The sequence below is a fragment of the Brassica napus genome, unplaced genomic scaffold, assembly GCF_020379485.1.
Source record: "Brassica napus cultivar Da-Ae unplaced genomic scaffold, Da-Ae ScsIHWf_1057;HRSCAF=1491, whole genome shotgun sequence".
NCBI classification, from domain to species: Eukaryota; Viridiplantae; Streptophyta; class Magnoliopsida; order Brassicales; family Brassicaceae; genus Brassica; species Brassica napus.
The window spans coordinates 12,318-29,509 of record NW_026014484.1 but is presented as its reverse complement, the minus strand read 5'-3'; the positions used below and the strand labels follow the sequence as shown (position 1 = coordinate 29,509).

Genomic DNA, 17,192 nt, shown 5'->3' with positions numbered 1-17,192 from the left:
AACTTTGTAGGATCACTCCTCTTCTTCAGTGTAACCCTCTGTCTCATCTTCTCTCTGACCTTGTGGAACATTCTCTTAATGTCCTCTTCAGTTTCTTTGGTCTCTCTGAAGAATATCCACAACTTGTGGGTAAAGTAAGCCTCCTCAAATGGCTTATCCAATGGGATCCTTAGAACCCTCTTTCAGAAACTCTTCATCTCCTTATCATTGGCTCCCCTCTTCAGATGCTTGGGAATCTTTTCCTTCCTCTTCATCAAGGTTTTTCCTACAGTAGCCTTATCAACTTGCATTGGCTCTGCTGCATCCTCTGATTGCTCATTAATGTTATCTATTGTTGTCTTTGAAGGTTGATATGGGTTTCTGAGTGCATTTAGTCGTGCTACATCTATCTTGGGTAGTTGCACTCGATAGGAGAGAGGTGCTCGTTGATCGATGAATGAGGTTGACTATCGATCGCCGGTTGAATCTCTTTGTCGATCATGGGTCATGATTCTGACCGTCTCGCATGATGCAACTGACTCCATCGATCGATTTGAACATCTGGTGTTGATCGGTGTTCATCCCATTCCATCGATCGATGTTCATATCTCGGTGTCGGTCTACACCAATGTGAACTGCCGAAACTCATGGAGCTTTAAACGTCAAAGTCTCCCTCATGAAGCTTCTCCTCATTAACCACTTGCTAGAAATCATCTTCTATGATAGCATTCACGTGGTACTTCAGTGCTTCATTACCCTTGATGAAAGTTTCTTGCTTCTTAACAGCTTCTCTTGTCTGAACCACTTGTGTCTCTAACTTCTTCACATGTGTGTTCAAAGTCTCAAACTTTGCATTCAGCTCAGTGTAGACAACATCTATCTTCCCATTGAAATTCACCATAAGCTTCTGCTGACCCTCAAGAACTTGATCAATCATTGCTTCTATCTTGCTCTCTCTAGTCTGTAGTGACACATTCTGATAGGACGAATTTCCATAGCTCCTGTTGTTGTTGTTGTATGGTTTCTCGAACTGTGAATTATGGTTGAAGTTACTCCTCTGTATATTCCCATAGCAGTTTCTGTATCCATTTTGATTCCCATGCTTCTGATTCCAAGGCTTCTGATTCGGAAAACCTGTACAACTGATGAAGTTCACATTTTCTTCCAGATCTCCATCACCGTTTATCTCTACACCTTCCATATCTTCTGAAAAGCTAACTTGCTTCTTAAGAAGCTTGTGAACACTATCCAGCTTAGCTTGAACATCGTCCAACTCCTCCTTTCCTAAAGTGGCCAATTTTCTTCTCTCAAAATCAGTGTTCTTAGTGCTATTGCTAGATGCCAAGTTATCAATCAGTCTCACAACCTCTTCTGGATTTCCAGTATTGAAATTCTCTTCATTAGTTGTCTCTAGAGCCATCTGATATGCCAGCGCGATGCCTTTGAAGAAAGTGCTGAGCAGCTGCACTTCGTTGAATCCATGGTGTGGACAGTTTCTCTGATAGGACTTGAATCTGATCCAGGTGCTTCTGAAAGACTTTGGAGGCTCCTGAGTGAATGTAGCAATCTTGCTCCTTAACTCCTCCGCTAGTGATTCATCAAAGAAATTGCGCAGGAACGCATTCTTGATGTCGGCCCAGGATGTGAGAGATCTTGGTGGTAACTGCTTTAGCCAGTGCAAAGCTTCTCGAGCCAGTGAGTACTTGAAGAGCTTGCAGAAAAGGTAGTCCTCGGGGACTCCATTAGCTTTAGTGGCAGAAACCAAATCCTCTAACCGCTTCAGATGGACCATAGGATGCTCGTGTGACAAACCACAGTAGGGCGTCTGCGCCACAAGTGTAAAGTACTGGGGTTTGAGCTCGAAGCTTGTCCTCTAAATATAAGGGGGACAAATAGCAGATCTGTTGGCGTAGTTCTGATCTGGGCGATTATAGTCAGCAAACGTTCTGGGTCGAGGAGCATCGTTTATAGCTTGAGAAGCTGCAGCAATATCATCATCTTGATCAGGAATTACAGCCCTCTGATCATCTAACCTCTGACCAGCTGCATTATGCAGATGACCCTCTTGGTGATTCAGGTCTCCATTCTCATCCTTCTCTAGGATTAGTGTCGCAACCATGTCTTGCGGACTGGTGTCGGTCGATGTTCTGACTGAAGTGTCGATCGGCGGTGTGACACCCCCGATCATAGATAACCAGAAATGACACGGTCGATGTTCCCTGATGGTCGACCCGAGGTTCTCGAAATAAATCCGATCGCCTTAGACCAACAACCAAAGAACACAGACGCTCCTATCGGATATTAGTCTAGGCTTTTCAACCCGATAAAGCAATATTCGATAGTTAGTTCGTCCCGGACAAGGACTGATATCATATGAGAAGTCGTGATTTATAAACATCTTTTATACATTATTTATTTACTTTAAAAATCTTACAAAGTGTTATGGTTTTATCCTATGGCCTATTGCCCAACAACATTTTAAGTAAATATACATCAAAAGGTACATTTCAAGGACAACAAAACACTACCGCTGGTTGGCCGTTCCTTCCGTCCAAAAAGTAAAGTGTCTCCCGCCTAAGGGTTACCTGGACACACGAATGAGTCATGAGCAACTAATTTACTCAGTGAATCTAGAATCACAACACAATCAATAATAAACCAAACAGTTATCAAATGCATATACATGATCATCCAAGTACTAGTACTATAATTTAATATCGATCATCATTGTGAATTCCTATTTTAAACATCACTTCCACAAGACCCGTCCGTTACCATACTCATATAATACAATATATATACTAGACCCGAGAAACCACTAAGGCTAACCGAGACTAGTGAGTTAGCATCACCATCATTGTCGAATGTCCGGTATGAACAATCCGACACTGCATCGTCATGCAATACACGGTCTCCAGGGAGCTACCCCATCATCGTGTCTTCATGACCTTGTTCCGTTCGCAGGAACAAGTCACGGTAATGCGGAGGCTTTAGGGATAGTGAATATAACAAGACTTCACATGATTTTACTTCCATAATTATTCTAAAATTAATCCATAATTAATCCTTAATTAATCATAATTAACTCTTAATTAATCATAATTAACTCTTACTTAATCCTAGATTAATCCTTAATTAATCTCATATTAATCTTTAATTAATCCAAGATTAGTACTTAATTAATCATGATTAGTCCTTAATTAATCTCAGATTAATTCTCAATTAAACCAAGATTAATTCTTAATTAAACCAAAATTAATTCATAATCAAAACCATGATTATTTCATAATTAAGATTAATACTTGAGAACAAGTACTATGATTATGATTAACGTCACTTTAACCTTTTGATTAATCTTCAAGTGTAAGTGTTTACACTAAGTAAACACCCTACACTTCTTAAAGGATTCAAAGACTTTACTATCTAATTGAGATACTACAATTTAAAGTCAATCATGTACTCATTCATGATCTATCTCATCTTCTATCTAGACTCACCTAAAGAACAGTCTTGAAACTGGCTTGGACAAGACTTGAGTTCCTCTTGAACAAGGCTGAAAGGACAGGATGGGACTAGCAAAGCTCCACACCTTAGCTGATCAAAACAGAGCAAGGTTTGGTTCAGAACATCAACAAATCTGACAGTTCGGTTCAGGCTAAACTACTTAAATCAATTCAGTTCAAGCTCGGTTACTCTCATACCAGATCAGATCAGTTGAGTTATTTTCAGTTAACAACAGTTCAGGACAAGATCAGACTGAGTTCAGTTTGGTTTAAGTCCAATCAATCCATAACAGCTTAGCAAACTGTTTTAAGAGATGAATTCAAACCGAAACTAAACAAGAACTGGACTGTATCATAACTTATACAACTGATCCGACCAAGATCTAAGGTAGCCATGAACTGTTCTGATCAGATACTGACTGAGGCTAGGAGACCAAAGCTTACCAAGACGAACCAAAGGACTAGATGGCCTCAGCTGATCCTCTTCTCCAAGGTAAACTTGTGGCTGGACTGATCAAAGAGAAAGATCAAGGTCTGATCATGATCTGAACTTAACTAGGTCTAGGGTTTTATTTAAAAAATCTCACCTTCTGATCTTTCTCAAGAACCAAACTGAACTAGGGTTGAAGATTAGATCACCACCAATTTTTTCTTGATTTATTTTCCTGATTTTTCTCACTGATTTTTCTGTTCTTCTTTCTCTCTTTCTCTCTGAAATTTTCTAGGTTTTTCTGCAGGGTTCTGAACGTGGGAAGCAGCTGGAGAGGGGTTAAATATGAGGTGAGCTTGATTCAGGTGAGGGTTTCACTCAGGACAAAGCTAAGCTGAGTGGGGACAGCTGGCCAGCTGCTTCAGCATTCTCAGAACAAGCTGCTGTCGTTTCCTTAACCTGAAGAAACTCCAGTCCTTTCATGTGCTTCTCACATGACAATGTAAGAAACAAGGCAAGCAAGCAGCTTGTGATTGTCATGTGCCAGTTACTGAAGAAGCTAGGCAAGCACGCAGGTGCAAGTCTAAGACTGAATAACTGAACAAGCAGGCTGGTGGAAGACATGAGTCTGGTCCAAATTAATTAGGCAGTTGGTTGATAATTTTAAATAATTTTCAACCAAATATTCGACCAAAATATTTAAGACTCGGCCAAACTATCAAGTGAAGGTCTTTCGACCACAAGACAGTCCCGTCGAGAAATTAATCTACCGGGTCGATTTTTATTTTTATTAATCATGGTCGAACCAACTAAAAACTGGTCGAGCGGGATTTTTCTCGACCAAAAATTTATTGGCTCGTGAGGGTTATAACAGGCGGTATCTCACAAGTGTCGGTCGAAGGATGAAGAGTATTGGTCGATGTTTGCTGAGAAGACGAACGGGTGTTGTTGCCGATCGATGCATATCTCTTTTCTTTGCGTATCGTGCGTTACAAGAGTGCAGGGTCTGAGAAAAGCAAGGATATTTTCTTGTTGCTTTTGTTACTGCTGGGCATACAGAAGTTAAGAAATTTTTTTATCAGTTTTTGTGTAACAGAAAAAGTTAGACTTAAAACAGCCTAGACAAGATCTAATGGCGATCAAAGCTCCCTAGCAATGGCGCCAAATTTGATATCACTAAAATTACCTTAAGTGACTTGTATTCTCTCAAACAAGAGGTCAAGTTGTAGTATTTAGGGCTCGAATCTACAACAGTTTATAATTTAAGCTAGATCAATTATGAAAATAATAAATTGTAGTGGTGAACAAGGTAGTTGTTCAGTTGATTGGATTGAGGTTTTGTAAACAATTATGAGAAAACGTTAGGCTTAGGGTTTCTATTCAGGTAATCATGATTATAATAGTATATAAGCTAGTGTAGTTTATTGAATATTCTAGATATCAAACAAAGTAATATTCTATCAGCTGTCGTTTAGAATATCTATTGTCTGGATCTCAGATCTCAACTGTCGTTTGTTGATCTGCATAAAGTTTCGATTGATAATATGGATAATCGGTCGATACACCTTTCAGAGCGTTGATCGATATACCTATAGGGTTGTCAATCGATGTTCCTTCCAGCAAGCTTTACGGAGCGGGTTTGACATATGTTCACTAGGTTTCTAGATAAACTTACGTTTGTTTCTAGCAATCCTAGCACAATGTGAATTCATTCAGGTAACAAACCATGCTTCTGGTTGCGCCTAATTTTACTAATATGAAGGTTCTAGTTAGGCACTCTAAAACACAAGCAATAAGAGCAATTCAACTGATGGATATTACAAACAACTCAGCAATCTATATTTGGGACTAATCCTTCATAATCCTATTTGAACTCTACACCTAATAAGGTGAATTACTCAGACATAGCAAAACAATTCATAACAAATAATATAAAGGAAAGCATAAATAGATTAAGGTTAGAAATACTAGAGTTCCAATACAAATCTCTTAAGGAGTCTTGGATCTCCTCTCCAAATCAACTAAAACATTTGCTGTGTAAAACTAGAAAAGTAGGAAAAGCGTAGAAAGCGTGTGGTACCTATTGTGGGAACCGAAATTCGCACTCTCGATTTTCGTTTAAATAAGGAAACTAGGAAAACCCTACTTTCCCAAAGGACCCGGATATCTGTTAATTACCACACGTCAAGCAATCAGAACACGAGAATAACAACGATAAAAATAAGAAATCGAAAAGAGAGCAAAGTAGATATTTATTCCGAATCTGCGTATGAGCGTTACAACAAGGTATAAGCCTGGGCTCGAGAGCTGTCGGCGAGATTCCTAGTTCTAGCAACCCTAAGACGGCTAAACCTAATTGAGTCGCAGCTCGAAATAACAAAAACGGAAAATTGCCTAAATTGCTCTAAGTGCTAAGTTTGCTCTGAAAAAGTTCCCTCCTCTGCTCCTCGCCTAGGACTCCTTATATACTAGCTCCAAGGTTGGTTTACGCTTTTACTCTTCTGCCCTTAAGCCGTCATAGCATAAAAATGGAGATATTCCATTTTTCCGATCTTCACAATTATCTTTAAAACTTCCGTATTTATCCGCGGAAACTTGACATTTATCCTTCCTCGTGGGCCAAGCGTGAACAATGCTGTGGTTCACGGGCTTTTGGTTAGGAAAAATCGTAGGATGGGCCTCGAGTCGTGTTTTAGGTCCCTTTGGGCCGTTCTTCCGACTCGACACGTTTACTACGAGTTTTCCGCGGTTTCTAATCCGCGAAGTTTGATCGATGAATTAGAATAGTGGGAAACATGGACTGAGCTTGCTACGGTCTTCGAGAGATAGCATTCGAAGGTTTGGCGAGAATGCAAGGACTGGTGTCGTATCGATGTTCGGAAAGGTTCAATCGCTACACAGCGACCGAACTTTGGCTCGGGCCTGGTCGCTACGTAGCGACCGAGCTTTGGCTTGAGCTCGGTCGCTACGTAGCGACCGAGCGGGACGATCGCTCGGTCGCTGCGTAGCGACTGAGCTTGGCCGAGCTCGGTCGCTACGTAGCGACCAAGCGGGACGATCGCTTGGTCGCTACATAGCGACCGAGCGGGACGATCACTCGGTCGCTATGTAGCGACCGAGCTTGGCTGAGCTCGGTCGCTTCGTAGCGACCGAGCGGGACGATCGCTCGGTCGCTACGTAGCGACCGAGCTTTGGCTCAGGTTTGGTTGCTGCATGGCGATCGGACGGCGTGTATGCGTGGTGACCGAGCTTGGTTTGTTCGGTTTGAATCCCAAAGGATACTTCTTCGTAAAAACTTCGTATTGGTTATTTTTACGGAAATTACATCTCTTCTTTTACTATCTCTTTCGGAAATACGATCTCCGAGGATTTTCGTGTGGTAATTCCGTCGTAACCGTTTTTGACCCCAACAGTTAGCCCCCCAGCCCGTTAGGATCATGCATCGTAGGATCCTAGCGTGCGGTTAGGCATGTTTGGCAAGTTAGGCGTGATGGATGGAATTAATATCCGAAGTCCGAGCTTGAATAGTAAATCCTCATGTCTTATAAGAAGGGAGGTAACTTGTTCCATAATTTTTCACTTTCTTGTCTTTCTCTAAGATCTTTCTTAAGAAAAAAAACTTTCTATCTTTCTCTCCACCCTTTTCCTCTATTCTCTCAAGAGAAGTGTAAAGATGTCGAGCAAGAAAAAGATTGCGAAAAACGGTCTTCGTCCGCGAGTCCTTATGAAGAGCTCGTCGTTCCGAAGATGGAGTTCGTGCCTCACTCGGTGCATCCTGCCGAGAACGAGGCATGGTGGGTTGCTCATTATGGCTCGTTGACCCCTCCCAAGGAGAAGCCGTTCCCGGTCCTGGTCCATCGTGGAGTCGAGGAAGAGGATGCAAGCAGGACTACCGACGAGTTTCTCGCGATGATGCGATCGTTCTACCATATCCCGGATGCTGTGGAGTTCCGGGTTCCCCGCCGCGGGGAATGTGCTAACAGCCCCCCGGAGGGTTACTTTACTTGCTATGAGGCGTTCGTAGTGCGTTGTCGCCTATGGTTCCCCATACCCGAAATTCTCGTCCGAGTGTTGGATCGTTTCGAAGTTGCGATAAGTCAGTTGACTCCCCTTGCCATTCAGCATCTTATTGGGATCCTGATCCTAAGCTACGAGCATGGCCTTTCCCTTTCCGTCGATCATTATGAAGCGCTTTTGAGGCTTCAACTTGTCAGAGATACGGATAAGCATAGGTTGGTCCCTCGGAAATTTATGTCAGTGGTTAAGAAGTTTATTTCGAACTTCAACTCGTGGAAGAAGTTCTTTTTCTTCGTTCGTATAGACGCTGCATCCGTCGAAGAGAGTTGCATTCCACTGTTCCGGAGGTTGCCGAATGATCGTCCCTTCATCAACCCTTTTGCTCCGTTCCCCGAGGACATCATTTCGGTGAGGGATCTTCTCAGGAATGGTCCCTTCTTCTGGACTTCTTTTACGCCGAAGAGGGTTCGGAAGGCATTGAGATTCGTGCAACCAGGTCCTGCTTTGGATGCGGACACGGGAAGCGACTCCGAACCTGACGACCAGAATCCCGTCGAAGCTCCAACAGCTGTGCCGGAGTCGAGCTCTTGGAAGGGAAAAGATGTCGATCTTGGCGACATAGAGTTTTCGATGGATGACTCTATGCTTCCAGGATGGGATCCGAACCTTGCTTACGGCGACGGGAGCGGTTCGAGCGAGGCCCCTATTCCGGATTTCGATGACTTCTTTGCTGGACTGCCACCGGGTTTCGATGCTCCTCCTCCTACGAAAGAATCGGCGAGGCCGAGAGTCGTTGCGGAGGGATCTCGCATCATCAATGGGGTTAGTTTTTGAGGATTTCTTGGTGATTGTCCTGTGTATATATGTTTATAACATGTCAATCGATTTTGCAGGGCCTGAGCCTGCTGGGCTCGGCCATTGAGGCGGGCCATAGAGAAGCCATGGTCTACCGCTTCAAAGCGGAGAAAGCGGAGCGGGATCTCGCTCGCGTGCAAGGCGAGATGCTGGAGCGAGAGGCGCAACTTACTCGTGATCATGCGCGGGCTGTTCGTAAAGCGGAGAGGAAAGGCAAAAAGAAATCGTCGAGGTGATGAAGACTCGCGCATCTCAATTCCAGGTTGAGTATGGGAACCTCAAGAATGCCTTTACCTCGGTGGGTGACTTTCGCGAGTGCCGCGGTTCGGTCGGAAGTCTTTGGAGGACGCGAGCCGATGACTATGTGTTTGAAGAGGAAATGAGCTTGATGAAGAGTGGGATGAGTGAACGTGCCCATGCTGAGGCGCTTATCCCTCCGATTGACGAGAGGATTCAAGGGTTCTGGGATTCCATCCCGGTTTCCCCTGATACCGAGGAGGTTCCGACCGGGTTTCCCGATGGTGGCGAGGAAGTGGATCGTCCCGCGGATGCGTTCGGTGCTTCGTTGTCCGGGGACTTTGACTTTGGATTATGAGGGATGGATCAGTTATCCTTTTATCTGTTTTCGGCCGAGTGTGGCCTTTGAATTTGGATTTTGTTTAGGCCTAGATGGCCGTATTTGTATTTACCGGGACTGGCCGTTGGTGGCTTTGAATCCCTTTCCGCTTTACGCGGTTTATTTATATGACGAATGTTTTGTTTCGAGTTTTCCTAAGTTGGGTTGAAGTAAATATGAGTTGTCGTCTCGTATTTAGTTCTGATTAGACGTTCAATCTGTTGGTTCGTTCGTGATTTTCGTAAAAATTTACTTATCTTTACGATTTTCGAGAACATTGAGATATGAACGGAGAGACATGGTTTAGGATCTCGTATCTTTTAGATATCATGCCTTGAGATGTTTGAGACCAGAGCGTTGGGTTTAGGGCAAGACCTAGGTTTACTTTCGGTTAAGGTTTGTGCGGTGACTAGCCGGCTATCGTTTTTCCTGTTGCGATTTCTTCCTGACTCGCACCAATTTAAAGTCCGCGATATGTTCTCGGCTTATATGACTTGTATGGTACGAATCGAGCATCTTCTCAGACTCAACTGGAAGTGCTAAACCAAAATTTCGGATTTTTGTTGTAGCGCGCTTTTGTCCTTGTGCTGGACGTTTTGTTAAAGATCAAAAGAGTGATCGAATTGCGTTTGTTTAAGACGGCTGGCGTGTTCGTCGGGGCCAATCGACGAACGGGGTGTAAGGTTTTTGGTCGCGTTTGGACAATTTGTTAGTATTATCCTTGAATTTTAACTTTTGCGACGTCTCGCAGTTATTTCAAGGATTATACGTGTGTATTTGTGTGTTTGAAAGATGATAATTTTTACGATTTTTGGGCCGGATGAGGCCGCAGACAAGCGTAAAGAGTCTTAATGTTTCCAGGCGTGTCCTGAAAGTTTCTTTTGTGTTTTACTGAAGCGTAAACGTTTTCGATAAAAAGGACAACGTATATTGTAGTAAAAGTTTTTGAAGTTTCTAAAAACTCGATTACAATAATGAAGATTTTTCTAAGTGGGAGTATACGAGTATACGCACCCACCCACCCCCCCCCCCCCCCCTTTTAGAGAGGGGGATAGCTGAACTCATCTTTTTTGACGAGCTGCCTACGTACCCCTTTCGAGGATCAAGCCATCTCGTAGTTCTGTTTCATGCCGCGAGTGTTCTTACTCGGCGGTAGATGTCGCGATGTCCGCCTTGACCGTGTCGATCGTGGCTGGGTCGACGCTATTTTCCGGATGTTCCGGTTGAGTTGTCGCGTGGGCTTCGGATTTATGTCGAGCTTCGACGTCCGATGCGTTTGCGTCGATAGACGATTTTACTTCGTCTTTTCCGGGGCGCTTTTGGCCGAAGATCGATCTATCTTCGTGCGCTTGCCGTTTACAGCTGCAGAAGTCGTGATTTGCCTTAACTTGTGCTCTGCGAGGAAGCATAGCCGTGACTGTTTTTGGCATCCCCAGATGGCCGCGACTCCACTCGGCGTTGGGAACTTGAGACCCAGGTGGTAGGTTGACGGAACTGCCTGCATGGCGTTGAGCCATGGGGTTCCCATGATCACGTTGTAGATAGCGGGATGATCGACTACCGCGAACTCGACGATTTTCGTGATCTCCTTGGCCATGACTGGCAATTGGATTGATCCGAGAGTCATCGACACTTCGCCTGAAAAACCCGTGAGCGGTTTTGGCGTCGGAATTACTTCTCCGAGTTCGATGCTCATCCGCTTGAGAGTGTCGCGGAAGATTACGTTGACCGTGCTTCCCGTGTCGACGAGTACCCTTCCGACTTCTAAATCTCGTATGACGAGATCTATGACGAGCGGGTCGCAGTGAGGTTGGTCGATACCGCCGGCTTCTTCCTCTGTGAAGGTGATCGAGCAACTTTGGCCGTCTCGAGGAGGAGACCATGTAGGCCAATTTGCACTTGACTCTGCCTTCCGTTGGTAAGCCTTGATGGCCGACACGGTATCGCCGCAGTATTGTGATCCTCCGATGATCATATTGACTCTGCGACGATTGTTATCGTTCCCTTTGTCATCCGGCCTCCTACCGCGTTTATCCCCAGGTTGGTTTCGTTGAGGGGATTTTTCAGCGGGCGGATTTCTATCCGTCTTTGGAGGCCGATCAGAATCGAGGATGAGATCCTTGACGCTAGTTACTTCCGAAAGCTCTCCAGCGAGTAGCTTCGCGGCCAGTCTTGCTCCCAAGACTTTGCAGTTGGTCGTGGAGTGTCCTCGGGATTGGTGGAACTCGCAGAAGGTGTTTTCGTCATACCCTTGATTGCGAGTCCATGTGTTGCCCGTGGTCCGGCCTTGATCCGAATTGATCGCATAGTTATGCGCCCCTTGGAGATCTTCCCCCTCGTGATGGACGTACTTGTCGTTACGAGAGTTCTTCTTTTTCCCCTTCGGATCTGCGTCTTTCGAGGATGGTCTTGCCGGCTTATGTTTTTGCGATAAGACTTTAGTTTCTTCCTCGACTATGATGTAGTCCGTTGCTTTGTGGAGGGCGTCCTGGATCGTTCGCGGTTTGTCGAGAGTTATCCATTTTCTGAATTTCGACTTGTACCAGAGCGTCTTTCTCAGCGCGTCGATGGCCACTTTGTCGCTTATCCCGCTGACCCTGGACATTATCAGCTTGAACCGACTGATAAACTCGCGGAGGGGTTCGTCTTCCCTCTGGGAGAGACTCCAGAGGTCAACATCGGAGGTTTCTCTGTCTATGAATACAGAGTACTGTTTGAGGAATTCCGATGCGAGCTGTCGAAAACTCCCGATGGTGTTGCGACGAAGGCGTGCGAACCATTCGAGCGCTGCTCCTTCAAGATTTTCGACGAACAGGCGGCAATAGCCGGCATCCTTTTCGCCGTCCTTCAGTCTTGCTCTTCCCATCGCGATGTGGAAAGCCTGAAGGTGCGCTTTTGGATCGGCCGTACCATCGTACTTCGGTACTTTGATCTTTCCCGGATCGGACACCCTCATGTCCGAAATGCGACTGGTAAAGGGGGTCTTTCGAGCTCCTTCTAGCAGTCGATCGATCTCGGGGGCAGCACTAGTAGCATGATGGATTTGAGACTTTACGGCTCTCACTTCTGCCGCAGTCTTAGTGATGTAGTCGCGAAGATCGCGGATATCCGATGTCTCGTCAGTAGATTTCCGAGCCTGTCGGCGTTTACTGCGAGTGAGCTCGGTTTGCCTTTCGGCCAGCTCCTCTTGTTCGTTCCAATAGGCGACTTCTTCTTCTTCCGTCATTGGTTTTTCGAACGGGGAGCCTTCCCGAGCGGATCGGCTTCTGGTCCTTCTTGGATGTCTGTCGACATCCTCGTCGGTGTCGTTGGAGACATCGCTAGGATCCAGGTCAATGTGTTCGGCTTCGTTATCCTCCGAATCCTTTGCAGGGGGCGGAAGACTTTCAGGGTTCTCCTTTTCGACGGGAGATTTCTCGCTAGGGTTTTGACCGGAAGGTCGTTCCCGCGCGAGTCCTGCTCTATCGAGTGGGGTGGCGAAGTCGAGCCTCTTCCCGCGGATTTTGGTGGTTCCGCGGGGAAGGATAGCTTGGGTCCTTGCCGTTAAGGTTTCAACCTGTTTGGTCAAGGTATTCACAGGCTTATCCTGTTCGTCCGACCTTTTCTCATAGGTGGCGAACATCTTTTTGAACTCCTCGAGCGTCGCGGCGTTGGCTTGCGCGTTGGCCGCGGATACGTCCGCTACTGGAGTGAGGAGATCGGTGCCGCTGCCTCCGTTAAGAGGAGTTTGCACGTTATCCGCGTCGTTGGTTGACATGTCTGACTGTGTGTGGCTTTTGCGGGTTAGATTGATCCGTAAATCCCCCTCCTTCTAGCGCCAAACTGTGGGAACCGAAATTCGCACTGTCGATTTCCGTTTAAATAAGGAAACTAGGAAAACCCTAATTTCGCAGAGGACCCGGATATCTGTTAATTACCACACGTCAAGCAATCAGAACACGAGAATAACAAAAATAAAAATAAGAAATCGAAAAGAGAACAAAGTAGATCTTTATTCCGAATATGCGTATGAGCGTTACAACAAGGTATAAGCCTGGGCTCGAGAGCTGTCGACGAGATTCCTAGTTCTAGCAACCCTAAGACGGCTAAACCTAATTGAGTCGCAGCTCGAAATAACAAAAACGGAAAATTGCCTAAATTGCTCTAAGTGCTAAGTTTGCTCTGAAAAAGTTCATTCCTCTGCTCCTCGCCTAGGACTCCTTATATACTAGCTCCAAGATCGGTTTACGCTTTTACTCTTCTGCCCTTAAGCCGTCATAGCATAAAAATGGAGATATTCCATTTTTCCCGATCTTCACAATTATCTTCAAAACTTCCGTATTTATCCGCGGAAACTTGACATTTATCCTTCCTCGTGGGCCAAGCGTGAACCATGCTGTGGTTCACGGGCTTTTGGTTAGGAAAAATCGTAGGATGGGCCTCGAGTCGTGTTTTAGGTCCCTTTGGGCCGTCTTCCGACTCGACACGTTTACTACGAGTTTTCCGCGGTTTCTAATCCGCGAAGTTTGATCGATGAATTAGAATAGCGGGAAACATGGACTGAGCTTGCTACGGTCTTCGGGAGATAGCATTCGAAGGTTTGGCGAGAATGCAAGGACTGGTGTCGTATCGATGTTCGGAAAGGTTCAATCGCTACACAGCGACCGAACTTTGGCTCGAGCCCGGTCGCTACGTAGCGACCGAGCGAGACGAGTGCTCGGTCGCTACGTAGCGACCGAGCTTTGGCTTGAGCTCGGTCGCTACGTAGCGACCGAGCGGGACGATCGCTCGGTCGCTACGTAGCGACCAAGCGTTGGCTCGGGCTCGGTTGCTACGTAGCGACCGAGCGGGACGAGCGCTCGGTCGCTACGTAGCGACCGAGCTTTGGCTCAGGTTTGGTTGCTGCATAGCGATCGGACGACGTGTATGCATGGTGACCGAGCTTGGTTTGTTCGGTTTGAATCCCAAAGGATACTTCTTCGTAAAAACTTTGTATTGGTTATTTTTACGAAAATTACATCTCTTCTTTTACTATCTCTTTCGGAAATACGATCTCCGAGGATTTTCGGGTGGTAATTCCGTCGTAACCGTTTTTGACCCCAACACCTAGAACAATGGTAGGGATTAAAGTTAGATTTAAAACTGCCTAGACAAGATCTAATGGCGATCAAAGCTCCCTAGCTATGGCGCCAAATTTGATATCACTAAAATTGCCCTAAGTGATTTGTACTATCTCAAACAAGAGGTCGAGTTGTAGTACTTAGGGACCGGATCCACAAGGAGCTGGGGCAGACAAAAGATCTTACAACAGTTTATAATTTAAGCAAGGTCAATTATGAAAATAATAAATTGCAGTGGTGAACAAGGTAGTTGTTCAGTTGATTGGATTGAGGTTTTGTAAATAATTATGAGAAAATATTAGGCTTAGGATTTCTATTCAGGTAATCATGATTATAATAGTATATAAGCTTGTGTAGTTTATTGGATATTCTAGAACTCAAACAAAGTAATATTCTATCAGCTGTCGTTTAGAATATCTATTGTCTGGATCTCAGATCTCAACTGTCGTTTGTTGATCTGGATAAAGTGTCGATTGATATTATCAATGGATAATCGGTCGATACACCTTTCAGAACGTTGATCGATACACCTATAGGGTTGTCGATCGATGTTCCTTCCAGCAAGCTTTACCGAGCGGGTTTGATATATGTTCACTAGGTTTCTAGATAAACTTACGTTTGTTTCTAGCAATCCTAGCACAATGTGAATTCATTCAGGTAACAAACCATGCTTCTGGTTGCGCCTAATTTTACTAATATCAAGGTTCTAGTTAGGTACTCTAAAACACAAGCAATAAGAGCAATTCAACTGATGGATATCACAAACAACTAAGAAATCTATATTTGGGGCTAATCTTTCATAATCCTATTTGAACTCTATACCTAATAAGGTGAATTACGCAGACATAGCAAAACAGTTCATAACAAATAATAAAAAGGAAAACATAAGTAGATTAAGGTTAGAAATACTAGAGTTCCAATACAAATCTCTGAAGGAGTCTTGGATCTTTTCTCCAAATCAACTAAAACATTTGCTGTGTAAAACTAGAAAAGTCGGAAAAGCGTAGAAAGCGTGTGGTGCCTGAATGTCGACCTCGAATCTGTTTGATGGTCAGGTTCGAGCTCCCTCTCATTTTTGCTCCAAAATGTACCCAAATCATCACTTTTCTCCAAAACGTCCATGGCCTGTAAATGTACTAAAAAGACTCCAAAACAACATAGATAGTTCTTAAAACACCTATATCATTGCTGAAAGTGGGTAAAATCCAAGGTATATCCCCAGTCCCGTTCATCCAAGATAAATGCTTATGTTCAGCCTGATTTCAAAGAACTAGTGGAGTTTATCGAGGAGGCAAATCCTCCAGTTCAGTACCTTAAAACTGGTAAAGGAAGTTTTACTCGCAGATATAATGAAACCGTTAAGGCACAGAAAGGAAAAGAAAAGTCTAAGTTAGACCAAGCTTTCACTGGTAACCGGAGGATAACCGTTGATATAAATGGAAAAATAGACCTAATTCACTCTGAGATAATGGAGAAATCTGAAGCTCTAAGTGAACATATTAAGAGATTAGAAAGCCAAGTAGCACAAAATGTGATCGCTATCAGAAGGAAAGAAGGATTTCTCCCAAGCAGAACTGACACTAATCCGAGCCGTAAAGTCGGCGCTATTACGGTGAGAAGTGGAAAGCACCTCACTCAAAATGTGAAGGAAAGCATCACTATTGACGAATTCACAGAAATCAAGAAGAACGAAAAAGATAAATCCAACCCGATAGTACTCGACAATTCGGAAATTGATTTGGAAACTCCCCCTGGATAGGGGCGACCCAGCCAGGCCGAAGGAATCAAGAAACCGCAATCCGACCTCGATGACAAGGATGAAGAGTCAGAGGATGAAGAGAATGTTGATCGACAACCGACAACCACGATTCAAAAACCAGTTACAGCCACCGAGCAAGTAATAGAAAGGGTTTATAGAACTTTACCTCCCTTTCCTCCCAGCTAATTAAAAACCAAACGGGAAATGGATAAAGCTATTTGTAAGAAAGTCTTCGAGAAAATAACCATCGAAATGCCACTCAGTAATGCCATGATGATTTCCCCATCAATAAAAAAATATGTGAAAGACATGGTATCACAAAGTTTTCCAATAACAGAGCATAATGTCATGTCGTTTCCGAGGAATTAAGTGCGATGATTCAGGGTGAAACCCCGATCAAACGCCCAGACCCTGGTAGCTTTGTTTTAGATTGCAATATTTATAAAACACGATTTCACAGATCCCTTTGCGATCTCGGCTCCAATGTTAACCTTATGCCTTATTCTCTTGCACAATCCCTTGGGCTGACCCATTTTGACCCACCCGAATCACATTATTTCTTGCTGAAAGGTCAGTTAGAACCCCCAAAGGAATTCTTGAGGATGTGCCCTCAAGATCGATGAATGTTACATAACTTCGGACTTTGTAGTATTGAAATATCAGCATGAACCCAAGGATCCCCTTATTTTTAGAAGACTATTTCTAGCCACTGCCGGCGCGATTATCAACATCAAGTAAGGACGTATATGTTTGAACGTTGGGGATCTCCCGATGACTTTTGATATGGACAAACTGATCAAGCGTCCCTTGATTGATAACCAATCTTTTTATGTTGATCATATTTCTGAGCTTGCTGAAGAATCATTCATTGATATGTGCTCGGACGACCCATTAGAAAATGCACTCACTGTTATTGAAAGAGATATCTTCAGTA

The 17,192-nt window shown here is 44.4% G+C and overlaps 1 protein-coding gene across 1 annotated transcript; it reads right to left on the bottom strand.

The window, feature by feature from the left end:
- Nucleotides 1–682: 682 nt before the first annotated feature.
- On the bottom strand, nucleotides 683–1,771 carry LOC106354997. Its single transcript, XM_013795026.1, has one exon. It carries the CDS (start codon nucleotides 1,769–1,771, stop codon nucleotides 683–685), a length of 1,089 nt encoding a protein of 362 aa, XP_013650480.1.
- Nucleotides 1,772–17,192: the final 15,421 nt, after the last annotated feature.

Coding starts and splice junctions, on each gene's coding strand:
- LOC106354997 (XM_013795026.1), bottom strand. CDS start 1,771: ATGGTCCATCTGAAGCGGTTAGAGGATTTGGTTTCTGCCACTAAAGCT.